Source organism: Stegostoma tigrinum, chromosome 16 (genome assembly GCF_030684315.1).
Source record: "Stegostoma tigrinum isolate sSteTig4 chromosome 16, sSteTig4.hap1, whole genome shotgun sequence".
NCBI classification, from domain to species: Eukaryota; Metazoa; Chordata; class Chondrichthyes; order Orectolobiformes; family Stegostomatidae; genus Stegostoma; species Stegostoma tigrinum.
Window position 1 is genome coordinate 40625659 of NC_081369.1, and position 21028 is coordinate 40646686.

Sequence of the window (21028 nt, forward strand, 5' to 3'; positions counted from 1 at the left end):
AGAAACACCCTCTCCATGTCACTTTGCCAAAACCAACCAGGATCTCATACATTTCAATCAAGTTACGCCTTTCTCTTCTAAACTCTAAGGGAAACAAGCCCAGACTGTCCTACCTTAAGACCAGTCATTCATGCAGCTATCAATTGAGTAAACCTTCTTGGAACCACCTCGAATGCATTTACATTCTTCCTTAAATCAAGACATGAAAACTGCACACATTGATCAAGTATTCAATGCCTTGAATAACTGAAGCATAACATGCTTTTGTGTTCCATTCCTCTTGTAATAAAGGATAGTCTCCAATCAGCTTTCCTAATCATGTGCTATGCCCGCATATTAATGTTTTGTGATTCACTGACCCGAACTCCCAGATCCTTATGCCCCTTGGAATTCTGCAGTCATACCCTGACTAAATAATACTCTTCCTTTTTATAAATCTTCCAGCCAAAGTGAGCCACTTCACATTTCTTCACTTTATGCTCCATCCGTCACATTTTTGCCCGCATATTCAGTTTGTGGGTATCCATCTGCAAGCTCCTCATGGGTTCTCCATAATATATTTTCTTACCTATTTCTGTGTGATTTGCTACTTTACCAAACATATCTTCACTCCACTTATGTAAGTCAAAGATATAAGCTACAAACATTGTGGCCCCAGCACAGACCCCTGCAGACTCCATTCATCATATCTCACCAATCAGACAAAGACTCATTGATACATACACTGTTTTCTGCTAGCCAGCCAAACTCCAATCCATGCTGATAATATTCACACTGCCTACACCATGAACTTGTATTTTCTGCAATAGCCTTGCTGTGGTACCTTACCAACTACCATCTAGAAATCCAAGGATGTCACTTTATACTCTGCACATATTAATTTATGGAGTCAAGCAGCATGGAAGCAAGCCTTCAGTCCAACTCATCCACAACGAGCAGATATCCCAATCTGACCTAGTCCCATTTGTCAGCATTTGGCCCATATCCCTCTAAATCCTTTCTATTCATATACCCATCTAGATGACTTTTAAATGTTGTAATTGTGCCTGTCTCCACCACTTCATCTAGCTGCTTGTTCTATGCATGGACCAGCCACAGCTTGAAAAAGTTACCCCTTGGGTCCTGTTTAAAATCTTTCTCCTCCCACTTAAACCTATGTCCTCTAGCCTTGGAAAAAGACCCTGGCTATTCACCCTATCATTGTCTCTCATGATTTTATAAACTTCTATAAAGTCACAAAAGCCCCAGCCTATTCAGCCTCTCCATATAGCTCAAACCCTCCTTCTTCAAAGAATTCCAATAAATGGAATAAGCATGAATTCCCTGCGACAAAACTATTCTGATGCTTCCCTGTTACGTCAGGGGTGCGTGTGTGCACAAGTGAATCTTGTTGACTACGAGATCCTTGATTAGAATTGTTAACCTGGGCCAATTGGGAAGCCCTTGCTGACCAATATTAACAGGGGATTTAGAATCTCCTCAGTTTAGGGACCTGGCTCAGAACTGGCTGAAGCCAGCGTACTGTGCACAAGTAAATAAAGAGTATGTTGGTGATTGGATACAGACCTTTATGCAATGATTTCTGTGGCAATGAGAGAAAACGGTATGTGCCTGAAGAACATTCACTTACTAGTAATCCATCTGACTGTGTGCAGATCTGCAGCATTTTCAGTTATAAAGGCCTTAATTCTCCCAAAAGCACCCAAACACTAAAACCTTCCAAGAGTTGATCAAGGAATATTATGACCCCAAATCTCCTCTTATCCTGAGATGCGATTGGTTCTATTTGGCTGTTCAGGGATTTTTGATGAGGTTAAGATGACTGGCAGAGGCATGTGATTTTGGGTTAACCCTGAATGAGATGCTGAGAGACCATTTGGTATGTGGGATGCAGAAGCGCCTACTGGCTGAATCCCAACTAGACTTCAGACAGGCACTCACCCTGGTCTTCTCATTAGAAAATGTGGCAAATGGAGCACGGGAACTACAGGGGATCCCAATGGAAATGGACACCCTCTAATAGTTGAGTAGTTTTGTAGCTCAGGTTGTGGATGTTGTGGTTGGTTCACTTGCCGAGCGTGTTCATTATTTGCTGACATTTCATTACCTTGCTGGGTAACATCATCAGTGCAGCCTCTGAAAATGCACTGTTGTATTTTCCCACTTGCTATTTTGCAAGGACCGCAGTGTTTAAATAGCAAGTGGGAAAATACAACAGTGCTTCATCAGAGGCTGCACTGATGATGTTACCCAGCAGGACAATAAATGTCTGCAAACTAATGAGCCAGCCTGGCGAGCAAACCAACCACAGCACAAACACCCTCACCTGTTCAACTGAGCCTGGGGAGTACTGTGCGAGTGTAGGCAACTGCAGAGCTTCACATATCCTGAGCAGAGGTACACCAGGCAACCCACAGCTGAACCCCACAACAAGGCTGGGCCTTGGCCAAGTGGTTAAACAATTCTTCAGGATCTGGGCTGGCAGGCCATTGTAGCTGTTGCCAGTACGCAGACTCAGACAGGGCAGGAGTCCTACAAGGCCTGATTTGAATAAGAAAACTCATAAGCTAGTACCCAGGTCAGTGCACACCCTGGAACGTCCCTGTATGCATGGGTTGGAACAATTAAATTGCTTAGCAATGTCCAATATAGAATTGATTAAAATTAATATTTGGATAAATGGTCACCCAGTTCCCATGGAGGCTGATACCAGCGCAGCTATATCTGTGTTTGCAGAATCTGTCTTTCACAAGATTTACTCGGGGCTCCAACCCTTTCATTTGTGCAAGACCTCAGCCAGACTGAGAACATACACTGGGAACCATTGCAAATTAAGGGTATGATTTCAGTTCTGGTCTCCTGAGAGAAGCAATTGGTGCAGTTACCACTGATGGTAATAGGAGGCTCAGGTTCAAGCCTATTGGGGTGGAATTGTCCAGAAAGATTCACCTTGATTGGCTTAATATTGTTCTATTAGAAACCAGCTGCCTCCGCAAAGTCCTAGTGAAATATCCAGGGGCTTTTCAAGGAGGGCTTGGGACTATCAACGGGGCTAAAGCCACTTCAAATGTTGACCAGGAAGCAATTCCAAGATTTTGCAAAGCCAGTCCAGTGCCATTTCCCTTGTGGGCAAAAGTAGAGATGGAAATCAGGAGGATGGAGAGCGAAGAAATCATCAAACCTGTGCAGTTTTCAGAATGGGCAGCACCTGCCGTATCAGTTGTGAAGCTTGATGACTCAGTTCAGCTTTAAGGGGATAAGCAAATGGTAAACTGCTTCCTGTAGCTGGATAAATACCCGATCCCTTGCATACAGGGCTCGTACGCAAAGCTGGTGAGGTGGGGGCTGCCCTTTACTCGACATGAGCCACGCCTATCTGCAATTGGGACTGGATGAAGAGTCCCAGATATATGTCACAATTAATACCCACAAGAGTTTATAGCAATACACAAGACTGCCATCTGGGGTGTCATCACCCTGTGCCCTTTTTCAGCAGACCATGGAGAACATTTTACAAAGGGGTTACCCCAGGTTGCCATTTATCTCGATGACATGTTAGTAATAGGGAAGACCAATAAAGATCACTTGGAGAACTTGGAAATTGTGCTTAAGCATTTCTGCCAGGTGTGCATATGCTTTAGAAGGGAAAACATGTCCCAGCCACCCCTTGTGACCTACTCAGGTCAAAGAGTTGACCAAACCAGGTTTACCTGTTGGAACAGAATGTCAGGGTGATCAAAGCAACCCCCGTTCCTGTGTCTGTACTGAAGCTGAGGTCTTTCCTTGGGTTAGTGAACAATTACGAAAATTCATACGTAATCTGGTTTCCATCTTGGTATCCTTACACCTGCTATTGAAAAAAGGGTCAGCCTTGGAAACGGTTACATAAACTAAGTAGCAGCTTTTAGGGAAGTGAAGAAGCAGCTATTGTTACTTAGGGTGTCGGCACACTACGATCCAAAGCAAGAGGTGGTGCTGATATGCGATGCCTCCCCATACGGCACTGGGGTAGTGTTGGTTCACTAGTGGCCTAACAGAGAGGAACACCCAAAAGTTTATGCTTCCCAGGTTTTGGCTGATGTCGAATGCAAGTACGTCCAAATAGAGAAGAAAGTTTCAGCAGTCATCTTTACTGTGAGGAAGTTCCACTACAGGAATTTGTCATAGCAACAGATCACAAATCCCGGCCACTGAAAGAACACAAGGCAGTGTCATCCATAGCTTCTGGTACGACTCTGCATTGGGCCCATATTCTCAGTGTGTACAAGTTAGAACACTGTCCAGGAAGACAAGTGACTAATGCAAATGCCTTGAGTCACCTCCCACTGGCAGATACTCCACTGGTGGTGCCTTCCCTGAAAGAGGCCTTACTGGTTTTAAACATTCTGGTCTCTCTTCCAGTCACTGCAGACAAAAAGATCCTGTCCTAGTGAAACGGAAACAGTTAGTGGTAATGGAGAAACAGATGAGCCGTCACAAACTGGATTGAAACCTCGATGGACCAGGTGAGACCAGATCACTGTAGAGGATGGTTTATTACTGAGGGGAGCAAGGATGATTGTCCCAAATAAAGATCGCCTCCAGATACTGGCCAAACTCTACCAGAATCAGCCAGGGGTTTCCAAGATGAAGATACTAGCATGAAGCATGTCAGAGTTGCACTGGTGGGGCAGTGCCCAAGTGCCAACAAGGATTAAAATTGCCACGAATGGCAGCCCTATATTCATGGAAATGGTCAGGTAAACCCTAATCTTGGTTCTGTCAGTTATGATGGTCCTTTCATAGGCTTAACATTCCTGGTCGCTATGGACACCCATTCAAAGTAGTTGAACATACATAATGCTTGTTTAGCAAACTCGGGGATGATAATTGAGAAAAAGCGAGCATTGTTCAAGACTGTTGGAAATATTGGTCATGGATAATGGGAGGCTTAAAGAAGCAGCCTACAGCATCACTCGATACCTAGCCATCCTGCTTCCTGTTCAATTATCAGACCTCCCCCTCACAAAACTACAGGTGTAGCTCCAGCAGAGTTGTTGATAGGGATAAGACTCCGCATAACGTTAAACCTGATACTTCTGGACCTGAGGAGTAGGGGTTGAAGTGGCAGCAGGTACGCCAATGCCAATCATATGCCTCCTCTGGCTGAGACAGACAGTTTAATTCAGGGGATGATATGTGGTGTAAGGGTATGAGGCAAGGCTGACGGGTGATCAGGTCCTGTGACTAACAAAGTTTGGGCAGGGGTGATACAGTCCTGATCTAACACATGGACCACTTGAAAGCCATTACCTTGCAAACGGTGCAGGAGCAAAACATACCTGGCCCCTCAGAACAGCCAAAGGCCTGTCAGAAAGCATGGGTTCTCCCCTTCTGTCTAGTGTTGAGGAAACTTTAGAGTTCAAGATGGATGCAGCCTCATTGACTGCGAGGTGTCCTGGATTGGGATTTTTAACCTGGGCAAATCAGGAGGCTGTGGGTGACCAAAATTTACAGGCAATTTAGAATCTAGGGAACTAGCTCAGAACTAGCTGGTCACAGTGCGCACGTAGAGAAGGGGTGACTTAGTGATGGTATACCGGCCTCTGTGTGGTTATTTCATATTGCATTGATCATAGAGCGGCACGGTAGCTCAGTGGTTAGCACTGCAGCCTCACAGCACCAGGAACCCGGGTTCAATTCCAGCCTCGGGTGCCTGTCTATGTGGAGTTTGCACATTCTCCCCGTGTCTGCATGGGTTTCCTCCCACAGTCCAAAGATGTGCAGGCTAGGTGGATTGGCCATGCTAAATTGCCCATAGTGTTCAGGGGTGTGTGGGTTATAGGGGGATGTGTCTGGGTGGGATGCCCCAAGGGGCGGTGAGGTCTTGTTGGGCCGAAGGGCCTGTTTCCACACTGTAGGGAATCTAATCTTTAATAAAAATTGCCACAAGGATTGTAATTAAAGAAAATGCAAACCAACATAACCTTCTGTAATGAGGCGGTGCCTTGTCAGAATGTTAATTGTGCAATCGAGATGAAAGGAATCCAGCCTCACAACATTTTGTTTTTTTAAATTGGCTCTTATCCTGAATTTTTGACATGTCATTAAGTATCATAATTAATCAGTGAAATACACTACAACATAAGTCAAGTCTGTGACCATTAATACATATTCATTACAATTGAAATAACGACATGCATTTTAGCAGCTGAATAAGTTTGGAGCGGCTCAGTGATTAGCACTGCTGCCTCACAGCACCAGGGACCCGGGTCAATTCCGTCTTGGGCAACGGTCTGTGTGGAGTTTGCATGTTGTCCCCGTGCCTGAGTGGGTTTCCTAAAGGTGCTCTGGTTACCTCCCCCAGTCCAAGGATGTGCAAGGTAGGTGGATTGGCCATGCTAAATTGCCCGTAGTGTTCAGGGGTGTGCAGATTAGGTGGGTCATGGGGAATAGGTCTGGGTGGGACGCTCTGAGGGTTGGTATAGACTTATTGGGCTGAAGGGGTGTTTCCACACTGTAGGAATTCTATGACGATGATAACCTCATGTATTTCAAACACAAAATAGCCCCACCGTATAGATCACCAAACCTCAGGGAGACACAGTGACATAAATCTCAACTCATTCATGTTCTTTCAAAATATTTACCTTGTGCCAATGGACTAAATATGATCCACATTAAATGTCACTTTTCTTCAAAGTAAATAGTCTTAATACTTGCACACTAACTTCTGTTTACACTCCTGGAGTCATTGAATATCATATCTTATTTAGATACACTTTATAAAGCTGAAATTAACGATCATATTGGTTTCCTTTCAATGTACACCCAGCTTAATTAAACTCATAAATTACAAGAAAATTTGGCAAACAAGTATTCATTTGAGAGTTCAATACCTCCACAAACTTCTCATTTGTTTTAACTACACACATTTATCAGCCTGTAAATCAATTCACACTAGCATGTCAGATTGATGTCAGAACCTAAATATTGTCCAAGCCACAAACAACCTAAACTCCATTGCCTGAAATACAAACAGCGTTACCAACAAACTGAGTGAAAAGGAAAGAACGTATTCATCTATAATGTAGTTTCAATGCTTTTGTCATCAAATGACAAATGAACATAACCCACCGTGTTTTAGACAAACTCCTCTGGCACTAAATTCACAGGCAGTGTGAAACAGGTCAGACATCTAGTAGGTTCTGGGAAAAATGCCCGAGAGCAAAGAAAACAATTGAATGGAAGAATCCAAGATAATAAAACGTGAGGCTGGATGAACACAGCAGGCCGAGCAGCATCTCAGGAGCACAAAAGCTGACGTTTCGGGCCTAGGCCCTTCATCAGAGGAAATCTGAATATTAACTCCTTGTAATAACTGAGTGAGAATTGGGTATGTGATGGGCAGTAAGTTGTCAATGGTGTTGGAGTTTTGTGAAGTGGAAGTTAGCATAAAACTCTTAACTCAATAAAGTATATGGCTGGGCTCTATCTAAGCAATCTTTTAACATCTTTTGTTTACATTGGATACCATCTTGTTGAGAGGTACTGGTCCAGATGAAGCATTCTTCTTTCACATTTCCAATATTTATTGTATTATCTTTTTGAATTACAAAGATACTTGTCTCTGTTTTTATTTCAACCTTGCTGCTGGCAATAGCCTCAACAATAGCTATTCCAACGATGTCCAGCACTATCTTCTCCCCGAGTGTTAAAAACATGCAATCAGCCTTTCCCAAAACACTAAGCGCCTGCTACAAATGTTCTCCAAAAGTGAGACACAGCAAGAGAGAAAACTCTCTTAGAGTGTTGTGCATTTGACAGATATGGCTGTCATGGTTCCCTAGCCATCAACCTGCGCAGGCTCTGACCCATTCACTGACCTTGACCACTTCCTGCCTTTCTCTGCAAAACCCTACACGTTCTTCCTATCAAATAACAGTTTAATTGCCTTTTGAATGCTTTAGCTGAATCTGCCTCCATCAGTCTTCATCAATGCATTCCAATCCTAAACCACAGCTTGCATGAAAATATTTCTTCTCATGTTGCATTTGCTTCTTATAACAATAGCAACAAATCTGTGGCCTGTCATTTTCAATCATCACTTCACTGTATTCCTACCTAATTAGAATACCCCTCCGTTAATTAGAATACCCCTTTCAAATTTCCTGTCCGCTTTCCAATGAGGAATACAGTTCCAACTTCTCTAGCTTCATAAGTGAACTTCCTCATCTCTACAACTATTCTCACGAATCTTATGCATTGTCCCAAAAGCTTTCACATACTTTCTAAAACCTGGCACTGAGAGTTTGTCCAATAGTCCATCTGAGGTTGAATGTGTGTCCTAAACAAGTTCAACATAACTTCCTATTCCCCTTCATGTTTGTATTGGCCTGATGCCAGTGAATAAAGAATCCCTGCTTCCTGATGTTTTGGGCCGACCATGTTTTTGAATATTGTTACATGCACACACACCCATGTTCCTCTACTCCTGCACCACCTTTAGAATTGGATTCTTTATTTTATCTCACTGTGTTCTTCCTAACAAATCAAATCACTTCACTCTTCACATTTCTCCAGATTAAAAACTTCACCTGTTTTCTGTCCATGCCAACAATTTATCTATGTCCTATTGATGTGTATATATCTTTCAGTGCTTCCAAGCTTTCTATCATCCACAAGCATTGAAATTGTACCTTGTACACCAAGGCCTAGATGCTTAACATATTATCAGGAAAAGCACGGGCCCTAAAACTGACCCCTGGGGAACTCTCTAGCCCGAAAACTATCCATTAAATAGGACACACTGTTTCCTGTCACCTGGTCAATCCTGTATGCATGTTGCTACTGACACATTTGTTCCATGACCTTAACCTTTCCTCACAGGTCTGTTGAGTTGCCCTGTATCAATATCTTCCAGAAGTCTATGTACATCGCTTCAACAGCATTACACTTGTCAACCCTCTGTTAATTTTTCAAGAAACTCCATAAAATTAATTAAACACAATGTATCATTAAGAAATCCATGATGTCTTTGTTTAATTAACCTGCGTTCATTCATGTAACTTTTAATTTTGTCCCTGATGGGGCCCCGATCTTCTGGGCTCCAGATTTTCGAAGACTGAACATACTTTGTAAGAAAGGCTTGTGGGGGCCTGCACATACTCCAACACAGGAATCCATGGGAATTTCTCAGGAAGGTTGGAATTCCAGATAGCGACTCTTCAGTTCCCTGAAACCCTCCTAAAATAATTTCTTTTTTCAGGATCAAGTCAGGACTTCCAACAGTTTCAACTTACTAAATGGATGAGTCAACTGGGAAATCTTAGACTAGAAAAGACTTGGTTTAACTCGTCCATAACTAAATCACTGGCACTTACACATGCCACCCTGCCCACCTACTGGTCTACTTCCTTATCACCCTCACCACCCACCTACTTCACCCATCCCAAAACTATTTGTGGCTTGCCTTCCCCAAATGATCCAGTGATATGAAGAAGCAGCTCCATTTCAGGTACGTCCTACCTTTGAGAAAAGCTGGAGATAAGAACTTCCATCCAGAAATGCAGAATGCCACCAGAGTAAAAACAGGAATGAAATGCAATTGGAGTGTGATTTCAACTCGTCAGAAAATTTGGGCTAAAGTTTCTAAAATTCAAGCTTGTGGTGGCTGGATTTATCTTTCCACCCTTTCTTGAACAAGAAGGTAATATTTCCAACTCTCAGTCCTTTGGTACCACGCCTCAACAATTGCCTCTGCAATTTCCACCATCACTTCCCTCAGTATCCTTGGATGCATTTGATCCAAGCCTGCTTCCTTATCCACTTAAAATACAGGTAGGCTGTTCAATATCTCCTCCTTATTAATGTTCACCTCTTCTCTATCACCAAGCCTAGATGGTTTCTACATCCTTTTTTATACCAAGGATGTAAAGTATTTGAGTATTTAATGCATCAACTATGCCCTCTTCCTCCATAAATATCCTTCTGTTGGTCCCTAGTTGACATTACTCCTTTTCCCATTATTTTATTATTTATATACCCGTAAAAGGATTTTGAGATTCCCTTACATTGTTGGTTGCCAGTCTCTTTTCATACTCTTGTTTTGCTTCTCTCATTTAATACTACGCCTCCCTTCTGAACTTTCTTTATTCAGCCTGGTTCTCAAGTTCCCCCCACTGTATCCCAAAACCAGCCCAGCTTGTCCCCACCTCCCTCACCTGTTCTTCCTCTCACCTATCCCCTCCACCCACCCCACGCCGCACCTCCATTTCCTACCTACTAACCTCATCCTGCCCCCTTGACCTGTCCGTCCTCCCCGGACTGACCTATCCCCTCCCTACCTCCCCACCCATACTCTCCTCTCCACCTATCTTCTCCTCTATCCATCTTCAGTCCCCCTCCCCCTCCCCCTCTCTCCCTATTTATTTCAGAATCTGCTCCCAATCCCCATTTTCTTAATAATGGTCTAGGCCCAAAACGTCAGCTTTTGTGCTCCTGGAGATGCTGCTAGGCCTGCTGTGTTCATCCAGCTTCACACTTTATTATCTTGGATTCTCCAGCATCTGCAGTTCCCATCATCTCTGGTTCTCAAGTGTGTTTTCTATCCATCATCTATCATGTGGACATTTTTCCTGCTTTACCTTCATTTCCACGTCTCCCGAGTTGTAGAATGACTTCCATTCACAACAAATCTTTGCTTAAGGGCTGCAGACGTACTTTAGTTATTTCAACTGCTGTTAGCATCTCAAGTTGAGGCCCTCAGTTGTGATTTGCAGAGCCGCAATATACTTGGTGCCAAACATGCATTGCAATCATTTAAATTAGCCAGCAGCACCAAGTCAGCATACTGCCTAAATCAGAAGTACAGGGTACAGTTAATCAGGCATTACCAGGCCCATTTTCCAAGGTCAGTAAACTTGGCATTCTGCCATTATGAACTAGCAGTAAATGAAATCTCAACTTTGTTCTTCTCAGTAAAGTGCAGATTTTTAGCGTTTAAGCATCTAAATTTGATTCATTTGCCTAATTTCAGAATTTTTATTAATCTTAATACAAAGAAATAATATAGCTTACCTCGTACAGTGTGTTCACTGGGTCCAAAGAACAGAGGAAGCAGCAACAAATACAATAGGTAGATCAGAGACAATGCATTGTATCGGAAGAGGCAGGCTGTGAAGGGAAGATTCATAGATTTCAGATCTTAAACAAACATTTAAACATAAAAACAAAAAGAACTGCAAATGCTGGGAATTGAATAAAAACAGAAACTGCTGGAAAAGTTCAGCAAGTCTGACGGCATCTGTGGAGAGAAATCAGTGTTAACTGTTTGGGTCCAATGACCCTTCCTCAGAACTTTTTAAAAGGAAGGATCACTGGGTCGTTAGCTCCGATTTCTCTCCACAGATGCTGCCAGACTTGCTGAGGTTTTTTCTACATTTCTGTTTAAATATTTCAGAAACAAAAAATGTCAGTTCTGCATGTCACCCAATGTATTTGGTCTTAGTAATTATAATATGATCTATGACTATGATTCGTTATTTGGCCTGAATGTAGGAGTCCGTGTATTGCAGATTTGCCTGCCAGTGCTGGCTTCTCCTTGACCAATAGTTACACGACATATAATCATTTACTCAGATCAGTTATTTGTTTTCTCTAGTAAGCAAGCAGTTAATAAAATAGACAGCCGTATGGTAGTTGTACTTCATTGTGTTCATTATTTGGCTTGCATCAATGCTTTCATAGGATTTGATGTCATCTAGTAATTTTGCATACTATAATTATGAACTATCCTCAATAATAACCTGACTGGAAACAATTTCATCCTAGTGCAAAACAGTCACAGTGAAACAATATGTAAATGTTAATTACGTGGTGTTGCTGGACCCAAAACAGCGATATGCATTTTTCAAGGACAGCAAATTAGCTTCTTTGAAGAGTGCAATGTTGCTTTATCATTCCTGTGCAGAGTTCAAAAGCAATACACGGCCAAGAGGGATAAGGAAAATAAGAAATCTAGTACAATCGAGCACATCACTTCTGGTGCTATTTATAAAAAGATAATGGGAAAAACATAATTACACCAAACTAAACCAAAGTGCCAGGATGCATCAGAAAAGAATGGTTGCTGACTGATACCGGCCTTTAATGTCCAGGTTTTGTGGGAGTTTTATTTTTTAACAAATTAAAATTCTCAAACAACCGTAACGGCATTTGAATTTGGAATTAACAGTTCAAATATATAGATTACTAGTTCTCTAAATGAGCCACAACCAATACATGGCTGTACTGAAACAAAATTAACTTGAGATAACAAGGTTTAGAACTGGATGAACACAACAGTCCAAGCAGCATCTTAGGAGCAGGAAAGCTGGTGTTTTGGGCCTAGGCCCTTCTTCAGAAATGGGGGAGGGAAATGAAATAAATAGGGAGAGAGGGGGAGGCAGATAGAAGATGGATAAAGGAGAAGATAGGTGGAGAGAAGACAGACAGGTCAAAGAGGCGGGATGGAGCCAGTAAAGGTGAGTGTAGGTGGGGAGTTAGGGAGGGGATAGGTCAGTCCAGGGAGGACGGACAGGTCAAGGGAGCGGGGTGTGGCTAGTAGGTAGGAGATGGGGGTGGGGCTTGAGGTGGGAGGAGGGGATAGGTGGGAGGACAGACAGGTTAGGGAGGTGGGGACAAGCTGGGCTAGTTTTGGGATGCAGTAAGGGGAAGGGAGATTTTGAAGCTTGTGAAATCTACATTGGGCGTACGAGAAACAGCAGTACCCAAGGATAGATCCATGACGGACACAAACACATCTAATTATAGACCACATTTCTGATCATTGATGTCCATTGTATTTCGTTTCACTAAAACCTTAATAGCCTACAGAAATTACATCGATTGAGGATACAGCTCCATTAGAAGCTAGAAAAATAATACGATTTCCTATTATTCACTAGGCAGTTCTCCATTTTACTGGTTGCTGAATTATTTCAATTTAGCCACTCTATACCCAGTCCATTTGGGATGTTACCCACTTTTTCCAAAATGGTCCACTTCCCTTAGCTTCTAGGATTTCCCAATATCTATCCATTTTGCTACCCTTGTAAATGAAAATTAAAATGTGTATCTCTCTTGCTGCCAAAGGAAGAGGTGGAGGCTGGTGCAATTACAACATTTAAAAAGACAACTGGATGAGTGCATGAATAGGAAAGATTTAGAGGAATATGAGCCAAATGCTGGCAAATGGGACTAATTCAGGATATCTGTTCAGCATGGATGAGTTGGACTGAAAAGTCTGTTTGTGTGCCGGACAACTCTTATGACTCTTTCTTCCGCACCTGGTGATATACATTTTCTATATCAACAATGAAACATGTTTTGAAATGTCATCTTTGCAGATTTTGATTGTGAAGTACAATCGGCTATCACAGTTCATGACACGCTAGATGCACAAGTGAACAATTCTACTAGCAGATGGAAAAACGCAGACAAAATGAACTAACAGCAACATAAATCATTACACCATTCAATGACACTCATTATTTTAACAAGTTTGTTAACAGTATTATTAATGCACTACTGCCATTTAATCTCTAGGATCTGGCAAATAGTAACTTGACAATGTGAAACAGCCATTAGACATGCAGCTATTTAACAAGATGAGTATTATCTTCATTTTTACAGTATTCAGAGATAAAGGAATGTTCTTGGGAATACAAATATCTGCTGGAAAAGAAAGGTGGTGGTTTAGGGGATTCTAGCTTTACATGAATCTCTTCACTCAGATTATTAGGGGTTCCAGCTTTCCACAAAATGCACTGACATTTCTCAAAGATAAGCCAGCATATTGAAAGTCCTACAAGAGAGGGGCAGTACGGAACCTAGTTTTTGGGAACATAGCTGAGCAAATAGTAAGAAGGGTCGGTGGGGAGAAGTTTGGTGATAGCGATCATAATACAAAAACCTTTTCCATAACTTTAAATCAGTTATTGAAAAAGTCAAAAGTGCACTGAAATGAAGGCTCTGAATTGGGGGAAGGCCAACTTTACTAAGGTAAGGCAGGGACTGTCTTAAGTGAACTGGGAGCAGCTATCTGCAGGACAATCCAATCAGAGTAGTGGGAGATGTTTCAAAAAAAGTGTGCGCAGTATAAACGTATTCCCATAAATGTGAAGAATCGCACCAATAAGTCTAGAGAACACCATGTCAAGAGATGGCTAGGGAAACGACGGATTGAGATTGTTAGGGAAAAAACTGAAGCTTATGATAGATACCGAGGATTCAAAACAACAGAAGCCCAAGAACAGAAAATGGTGAGGGTTACCTGAAATGAAATTAGGAGTATGAAGAGCAGGCATGGAAAAGCACTGGCAGGAAAAATACAAGAAAATCCAGAAGGTATTTTACAAGTATATTAGGGTAAAGAGAATAACCAGGGAAAGAGTATAAGAAGCAGAATAAAAACAGAAGTTGTTGGAAAACAACAACAGGTCTGGCATCACCTGTGAAGAAAAAGTCAAGGTTAACATTTTGGGTCCGGTGATACTTCCTCAGAGCATTAACTCTGATTTTTTTCTTCACAGATGCTGCCAGGCCTGCTGAGCTTTACCAGCAACTTCTGTGCTTGTTCCTGATTTACAACATCTGCAGTTCTTTCATTTTTGTTTGATAACAAAAAGAAAAACCAGGGTATGCCCATTTGTAGACAAAGTGATAACTTGTGTGTGGAGTCAAAGGACATAACCAAAGTTTTAAAGGAGTACTTTGCATTAGTATTCACTGTAGAGAAGCGTGACGAAGGTACGAAGGTACAGAAATCAGACAGGAGGCTGTCACTAACTCAAAAAAATTAGCATTAAGAGTGAGGGGGTATTACGAGGATTTAGCAAGCTTAAAAGTGGATAAATCCCTGGGTGCATGAGCTATTTCCCAAGCTGCTGCAGGAGGTGAAGGAAGAGATAGCAAGGGCTCTGTCATTAATTTTCAAACCCTCTCTGGCCACAGAAAGGGTACCAAAGGATTGGGAGGAAATGAAGGGTAGTGTGGAGAAACCAGAAGGGTACAGGCCAGTGAATCTAACATCAGTGTAGGGAAACAATTGGAAGAAGTTTTGGGGGATAGAATTAATTGCCACTTGAGAAAGCAAGGATAGTCAGCATAGCTTTGTCAGGGGGAGTACATGTCTAACAAATTTTATTGAATTTTCAAGGAGGTAACTGGCTGAGTAGATGAGGGTCGTATGTTTGATGCAGTCAACATGGATTTCAGCAAGGCTTTTGACAAAGTCTTGCATGACAGCTTGGTCCAGAAGCAAAGAGTCCATGGGATCCAGGGCAATTTAGCAAATTTGGATCCAAAATTGGCTTAGTGACGTGAGACCCCTGAAGGGTCTCGGCCCAAAACATCAGCCTTCCTGCTCCTCTCATGCTGCTCGGCCTGCTGTGGTCATCCAGCTCTACACCTTGTTATCTCAGATTCTCCAGCATCTGCAGTTCCTACTATCTCTCCAGTGGAGTGCTGCAGGGTTTAGTGCTAAGTCCCTTGCTATTTGTAGAATACATTAAGAGGTACAATCAGTAACATCACAGATGACATAAAAATTGGTGGTGTGGTAAGTATCAAGGAGGAAAGCCTTAGACTACAGGATAGTATAGATAGACTTGTTCAAGTGGGCTGAACAGTGGCAAATGGAACTTAATTCAGAAATGTAAGAGGTGATAAAATTTGGCAGGACCAACAAGGCAAGGGATTACATGATGAACAGTAGGACCCTGGGATCAGAGGAACCTTGGTGTGCATGTCCATAGATCCTTAAATACAGCAGGGCAGATAGTTAGGCAATGAAGAAAGCATAGGTGATTGTCGCCTTTATTGGTTGAAGCATGACATACAGCAGCAAGGAGGTTATGACTGAGATAAACAAGATGTTAATTAGGATGCAGCCAGAGTACTGTACGTAGTTCTGAGGTCACCACACTATAGGAAGGATGTGATTGCATCAGAAATAGTATAGAAGGGATTCTCCAGCATGTTACTTAGACTGGAACATTTCAGCTATAAAAAGACTATATAGGCTGGGCTCATTTTCCTTCGAACACAGAAGTCTGAGAGGGATCCTGATTGAGGTCTCCAAAATTATGAGGAGCATAGATAGTGTACACAGGGAAACATGCCTCCTCTTCACTAAGAGGCTGATAACAAGGAGGCATAGATTTAAAGATAAGGAGCAGGAAGTTTAAGAGGGGATTTGAGGAAAATGTTTTCACCCAGAGGGTGAGGGGTATCTAGCACTCACTGCCTGAAAGATTGGTTGAGGTTGATAACCTCAATATTCAAAAAGAATTTAGATGATCACTCAAAATGGCATAGCATACAAGGTGACAGTGCTGGAAAACGGGATTAGCAAAGTTAGGTGCTCATGACTGGCACAGACAGGATGGGCCAAAAATCCTCTTTCCATATTATGGAACTAGAACGTAGATGACCCCAAAAATGTTTTGACTATTAACACAGAACACTAATATTATTTTGAAGACACTCTTTGAACGCATCTCATCCAGAGTTTTAGCGGTTTTCAGAAATTTGTGGTTTTCAATATTTGTACATAATTCAGGTACATCAATGTGTTTTAATAAGAAAACTGGCAGAAAAAAAAACACAAACCCAAGAATTAAAGGGTCTTTCATATCAACCAGGAAAATGGAAAATTCCCCTCTGCCCTTTTGGCTGCAGGAGACGTTCAGCCATAAATGACAAAATGAATCAGGAAGCACAGTTTCCAGAGTGCACGTTTTTTTTCACTCTTTTCATGGAAAATATGAGTGAATATTAAGACATTTCTTTGTGTGGTGCACATTTTCCTCTAACCCACTCTCCCAACTAAAATTAATTCCATCCACATGTCAAATCCATTTTTGCAATTAAGGCATAATTTCAAGAAATTACACTGTTACTGGTAATCTTTTATTTAATCTAGTATTTCAAATAGTGATTCAGCCAAAAAGATAAATAGCAATAAATTGCTTCTTAGAAATATTGTTTTATCAACATTAAACATGCTCACAGACAGAACAGCACTTCCTAAGGAATATTATAGAAAGGAAAGGTTCATTCAATTGAATGGAAAACTGGGAAATGGTGACCAATATTACAAGTTCTGAAATGAATAGGAGGAAATTTTCATATGCTACCCGTGTGAATCAATTTTGTCAAACCAGTAACTACAAGGGTCCTTCCAGTTCAGAAAATATTGAAGCAAATATAGCCATGATTGAATAATGAAGCAGACTCAACAGGCTGAATGGCCTAATTTCTGCTCCTGTGTCTTCTAGTCTTATCATACACAAAAACCCTACTGGAGGGAAAGATCATACAATCGTGACAGATCAGAGGCAGCATGTGGTGGCTTTTGTCCTTACCTATCTATTGGGTAGGTAGCAGGCTTGGATCAGAACCCATCTTTTATTCTGCTTGACTTTACTCTTCTATTTTTATAACTGAGAATGGGAGGAGTACACTGTCTGTCTCTCTGTATCTTTGTCTCTCTCTCTCAGTTCGAATCCCAATATAAACTTAATTGCTTTTACCAATTTCCCAATATGGCCAAATATCCTTTTTCTTGAGTTTCATCATAAAACCTGTATACAAACCCAAGATGCAATTTCATAATATGTAGCACACTTCAAGTATACAAATTATCTTAAATGGATTGTCTCTTCTTGTAAATTAACACCATCAAGTCAAGACAATCATTATGTAACTTGAGTCCATATGCATTTATAGAAATGGTCAAGTGTTTAAGTTTCATTATAATTGACACAAACTCTGAAATCAGATGCAGCACCAAATGCCTTTCGAATTGGAAGAGGATACACTGTTGTAGAATATGTGCCGTGTTTTAAAGTAAAAAAAGGTGGACACAACTGGACTCAACTAGTTTTGAAAGCCATAAAGCAGGTGAATGCATTAAAATACAGTTGGGAAGGGAGCACCGAGACGGTTTCCACTAGACTTTATGAGCAAGGTACAATGGAATGAGAAAAAGTCATTACGGCTGTACAGTTGTTTGTCAAGAAATCTGATCCGTGGCCAATTCTAATGATTTCAGCTCCTGAAGAAGATCTCTTCAAAACTTAGCTTTCACCTATAACAAAGAACTCCCTCATGGATAGGGTTGAGAACATATCTTCAATATTATTCATCACACATCCACAACAGTGTTTTTTTAATTGCCAGATAAAAACAGCTCACAAAATTATCTGATTCACATTCCTGTGGCTTAAACAGATTAACAAGTATTCTAGGTATTCTATGGCAAGTAACTCTCACCTTCTGACTCTCCAAAACTTTCCAAACATCTACAAGGCGCAACTCAGCAGTGTGTCAAAACAGTATCCATTTACCTAAAGAAGTAAGTTCCCAAAAACTCATAGGAAGCTATTTTTTTCTCTTCATTTTGTGGGATGTGGGTGTCGCTGGTGGGCCAGCATTTCTCACCCATCCCTGTTGTTCTTGAGAAGGTGGTGGTGAGCTGCCTTCTTGAACCACTGCATTCCTCCTGCTGTGGGTTGACCCACAATGCAGTTAGGGAGGGAATTCCAGGATTTTGACCCAGCAAACAGTGAAGGAACGGCGATCAATTTCCAAGTAAGGACAATCAGTGGTTTGTAGGGGAACTTGGAGGTGGTGGTGATCCCATATATCTGCTGCCCTTGTCCTTCTACATGGAAGTGGTGGTGGGTTTGGAAGGTGCTGACTGAGGATCTTTGATGAATTTCTGCAATGCATCTTGTAGTTAGTACACCCTGCTGCGACTGAGCGTCGGTTGTGGAAAGAGTGAATGCTTGTGAATGTAGTGCCAATCAAGCAGGCTGCTTTGTCCTGGATAATGTCAAGCTTCTTGAATGTTGTTGGAAACTTGAGTTCATCCAGGACATAGGCCCTTGCCTATCTATTACCTTAAACATACACATCTTCCACCACCAGCACACATGTTGGTAGCTTTAACCATCTACAAGATCACCCGTGCATGCTTCTTCAAAAGCAGCTCCTAAAGTATAAGCTTTACAACCAAATAAAAGTGCCTGTGTAAAAGAAATGCCATCATCGAAAAGGTCCCATCTCTCAATACCATTGAGGAATGTGTGCAACTCGCCATTGCTGAGTTTCATTTTCCCATCAAAATAAAATTTAGATCAAATAATATCCTTTGAAGTCTTTTGTGGGCTTTTACGTTATCCCTTGCTAAAGCAGAAATTGTAGTAAAGTATTGGAGAACAAACAGTTCCTTTAGTTGATATTGGAATCCAATCAGATCACACAACATCAGGTTACAGCACCAGTCAAAATATTCATTCGTTCTGGTGACCTATTTGCTGTGATCAAAACACGAACAAAAGAAATTAGAACAAGCATCACGCGGAATGTTCAACAAGATCGCTACTAATGCCAAGACAAAATTATATTTAAAACATCACTATTCATGGAATTTATAATATTCATTTGTGCTTTAAATCCTGGTGGTTTACACATAACAATTGCAAAACACTCAGGATAGTGCATTTTGTACTGAAGGGTGCAAGTCAGACCTAACACAAACAGTAACCTTGACATAAGGATTGAGCATGTCCAACATGAACAAAACCTAAATCTCACTTTTCCCACCTGACTTCATTCCTGAGTTAATATCTAGCCTCATTTTAAAATGAGGCTCAGCAATCCTAGGCCCTTCTGGAAACTTCAGAAGCATGTTTTAGTAATGGTGTGACAATGTAACTCTCATTATGATTTTAAATTAGCCATGAATGCACATACACAGAAACGATAGTCAAAATCAGATTCTGAACCAGATATTATAGAACCAAAGAATCCCCAAAGAGAGGAAGCAGGTTATTCAGCCCATTGAGTCCACACCAACCCTCTGAATAACTTCTCACCTAGACCCAGCCCCTACCCGATCGCTGTAACCCTGCATTTCCTATTGCTAACCTACCTAGCCTGCACATCCCTGGACACTATGGGCAATTTAGGACGGCCAATCCAACTAAACTGCATATTTTTGGATTGTGGGAGGAAACCACAACACCCAGGGAAAATCCTCACAAACATGGAGAATGTGCAATCTCTGCACAAACAGTCATCCTGAGGGTAGAAGATAATAAAGTGTGAAACTGGATGAACACAGCAGGCCAAGCAGCATCTCAGGAGCACAAAAGCTGACGTTTCGGGCCTAGACCCTTCACCACCTCTGAAGAAGGGTCTAGGCCCGAAACGTCAGCTTTTGTGCTCCTGAGATGCTGCTTGGCCGGCTGTGTTCATCCAGCTTCACAGTTTGTTATCTTGGATTCTCCAGCATCTGCAGTTCCCATTATCACTAGCCCTGAGGGTAGAAGCCAGGTCCCCAGCACTGTGAAGCAGCAGTGCTAACAACTGAGCCACCATGCCATCCTGTGTAAACCAGTTATAAACAAACTAAAGAGCCAAGATGAAAAAATACTGTTTAACACAACTACATGTCCAGAATAGCAAAAATTAATCTGAAATATAAACATTTTGTGGGATTAAATGGGAACATTTGAAAGAAAACGTAGAAAGGCACAAAGCCCTGTTAGGTGTTGAATGTCTTTGTTCAGAGTAAGTACTACACAGAAAAATCCAAAAGATTTGGTACAATGGCTCTCCTAATTTGTTTTTCTTTGTTCACATAAAATGGACACACTTTCCTCCTGTTTGGTCCAATTCCAGTAAAAATTTAGTACAGGAATCATTGACAGGTCAAGGCTAAAACAGCAATGTTCCACAATTCCCCAAAGTGATATGCCAAACAGGGTTTGGTGCAGAAGAAAAATAACTCTGTTTGTGATTAAAGAATCCATTTTGCACAGAGGTATGTAAATCATTACTGATAACAATCAGAAACATTGGAACTTCAGTACAGTGCATTTTGAATGTATGTGAAAGCCAATTGTTTGAAAACTGCTTGTAACTGGTTGTTTCAGCAAGATTAACTGTAATGAGAAGTGATCTGAGGAAACAACTTGTAAAGATGGACAAAGCGCTG

General features: G+C 41.6%; 1 protein-coding gene across 5 annotated transcripts in view; it reads right to left on the minus strand.

Annotated features, from left to right (window-relative positions):
* Positions 1 to 21028, minus strand: part of piezo1 (piezo-type mechanosensitive ion channel component 1) — a 337749-nt gene that overhangs the window by 232134 nt on the left and 84587 nt on the right. For all 5 annotated transcript variants that reach the window (XR_009446804.1, XR_009446805.1, XM_059651724.1 and 2 more), the window contains exon 2: positions 11059 to 11154. Coding sequence is in view for 3 of the 5 variants with exons in the window: in XM_059651724.1 (XP_059507707.1) it covers positions 11059 to 11154 (96 nt within the window). In the remaining 2 variants the exon portion in view is untranslated. The remainder of the gene's footprint in view (positions 1 to 11058; positions 11155 to 21028) is intronic.